The sequence below is a fragment of the Mizuhopecten yessoensis genome, unplaced genomic scaffold (genome assembly GCF_002113885.1).
Source record: "Mizuhopecten yessoensis strain PY_sf001 unplaced genomic scaffold, ASM211388v2 hete_36099310, whole genome shotgun sequence".
Classification (NCBI taxonomy): Eukaryota; Metazoa; Mollusca; class Bivalvia; order Pectinida; family Pectinidae; genus Mizuhopecten; species Mizuhopecten yessoensis.
In genome coordinates, this window is record NW_018483884.1 from 1 (window position 1) to 2,656 (window position 2,656).

Genomic DNA, 2,656 nt, shown 5'->3' on the forward strand with positions numbered 1-2,656 from the left:
TTTCAATCAAAATCAATATTAGAACAATAGAAAGCACATAATGCGGATATTAAATGAGCTACATTCTTTAACAGGACTCTAATCACTTAATGAAGTTGTATACATTAATGTTAAGAACAGTTAAAGTATTTAAGGTCAAAATTCAAAAGACAAATCATGTTGACTTGCAGACCTAATAATTTACTTTCCTTGCACTTGTTTTCCTTCTGGTACCCCTGTGTGTGACATATCACATATTGTCCACTACTTACACTCTCTACGTATGTCCACTAACCATCTTAATTTAAATGGATGTGTCACGTTTTACACATTAAATTTCAGGTGAAAACTGCAGTTCCGTTGACTTCACATGCGCTGACACACCTTGTAAGAATGGCGGCAATTGTTCGAGTGAATCAGGGAACGTAACTTGTACATGCTTACCGGGTTGGAAGGGTGATATATGTGAGGAAGCTGTAGATCCTTGTGCTGGTAATCCCTGTGAAAATAATGGCACGTGCTCCATTGAACACTTTGGATTTTCCTGTACCTGTCATGATGGTTTCATTGGTGATGTCTGTAATATCACGGATATGACGACGATATCCACGTTTATAGAGTCGACAACAGTTACTGTAATTGTCGACACGACGACAGGAGAAACGTCGGACGTTACTACTGTTAACGATACAGAGATATTAAAAACAACTACACAGCTTCCTGAAACTTCAACAGGTAAAAGTAACACTGGAATTACTCTAATTATCCCCATGATGTTTGAAAATAGGAATAATTATACCAGGTTATAGTATATCATTATAATGTAAGATATAACTTCTAGTTAGAATACTTAATTTAGGAAAGTATGCGTACGACCATCAGTATCACATCACCTATTACCACTGCCAAAACTGTAAATGCGCATTTGAAACTGTTTTACCTGCATGTCTTCAGTTTAAATATACCATTTCTGTAGAGGAAACCATACATTGCTAGACAACAATGAAAATAACGATGAAGATGAAATAAACAAAGTATGAAATACACTGTTCTGGGTGTAGGAAATCCAGTGCGGTAAGATCTGAATTCAAATCCTGGACCTCAGATTGTTACACCGTTGCTTTAAGTATCTAATAAACCTTGTCAACGGGGAGCGTCGTGGTCCAACTGTGTTACAGGTATATCCAAAAATGAATAAAATACAATGTAATTTTCTAGTGATTTTGTCTGCTGCGGAACAAGGATACTTAATTGATAACATCACCCGTTTCTCTACATAATCAGAGACACGTGAACGAGAAATAGTTGGAAAAAAATGAGAAATGATAAGTTTTATGATGTTTTCACGGTCATATTTATAATGTAACAACATTTTTGTTTATGTAGCATTGAGGATAGCGTCCATAATGCTCAAAGGGAGATTACTCGGAGATAATAGAGAAGACGTTCGGAAAGGAATGACTAATCTCCTTCAAAAAATGTTGAATTTAAAAGGCAAAGTAGAAATCGCCATCAATTATAAACCAGCAATACTTCCGAATGGGTATGTATAACATCAATACAGATCAAAAATCGTGTTTTGATGTATTGCCTTAGATATACATTTCTGCATTGTGTATTATATGTATTGTTAATAAACAAAACCAAAAAAAAAAAAATTTTTTTTTTTTATTAATGAACAAAAAAACAAAAAACAAAAAACAAAAAAAAACTAACACTTGCGATGTTTTGTTGCGTAGAATCCTTCCTTATGTAGCATTTACAACACATTATGAGCTTAAATGCTAACAGCTATAGTTCATGTTGCGTCCACGCAAACATATATGGTACGTAGGATAATTTTATTTCATTCCATTGTGGGGATACAGATGTAACACTTTTAAACATTTTTGTATTATGATAATATTTATACTTAATGGTATCTACCGCGTGTTCTGATTTGTGGTTCTTATTGCTTGTAAACTTTAACTACATTTTGTCCTTTTCTTTTGTTTACAGAGAATTAGTTACGAATGTTTTGGTCCATGTGGAAGAAAATGGTAACACAGTGGAACCAGAGACAATTCAGAAAGTATTTCAGGACACGGAAATTGCGGTGCTAGAACAATACATACCCTTGCCTATTTACCGCGAGGGAGCCCCTAAGACAGCCCCTCTCCTAGACGGCGTAAGTACTGACAATGATTGTAGACAATCTCACTGTTTAATGGTCTTATTACAACGCAGTAATGGAAGTATTACGTTTATACGACCGTTACATGTCTATTTAAGTTGCTGAATGTAAATATATACTAACAATATACCAATTTCTCTTGATACGTTATTATTTGTTATTGTTGATAAATGACAATGTTGCAAATTTTGTCTTTGTGATCGTATTGTTCCACGTCAATATGGTCGTATTCATATGACTACTTTGAGGGAATTCTATTGAGTCTGTCAGCCTTTGAGAAAATGCTTTATTTGTCTGACTTGCAGCACCCCAGTTGGATCCATGACAACTGGTACGTGGTTCTAGTCATTTTTGTCGTCATCATCGCCATGTGTATATGCCTAACAGCGTTCGTCGTATATAAGAGGAAAAGGTAAGCGACACATTTGTCATCACCACATCTGAAATAACAGTTGATGCTGAAACAATAGACACCGCACAGCTCCCATTCTATATAACTTATAT

The 2,656-nt window shown here is 35.1% G+C and overlaps 1 protein-coding gene across 1 annotated transcript; it reads left to right on the plus strand.

Annotated features, from left to right (window-relative positions):
- Nucleotides 1-323: 323 nt before the first annotated feature.
- LOC110444337 lies at nucleotides 324-2,564 on the plus strand (the record flags this gene model as incomplete). Its single annotated transcript, XM_021488720.1, has 4 exons — nucleotides 324-714; nucleotides 1,366-1,522; nucleotides 1,978-2,146; nucleotides 2,458-2,564. Coding segments are annotated over exons 1-4 (575 nt in total), but the record flags the coding sequence as incomplete, so codon positions are not given.
- Between the last annotated feature and the right edge of the window lie 92 nt (nucleotides 2,565-2,656).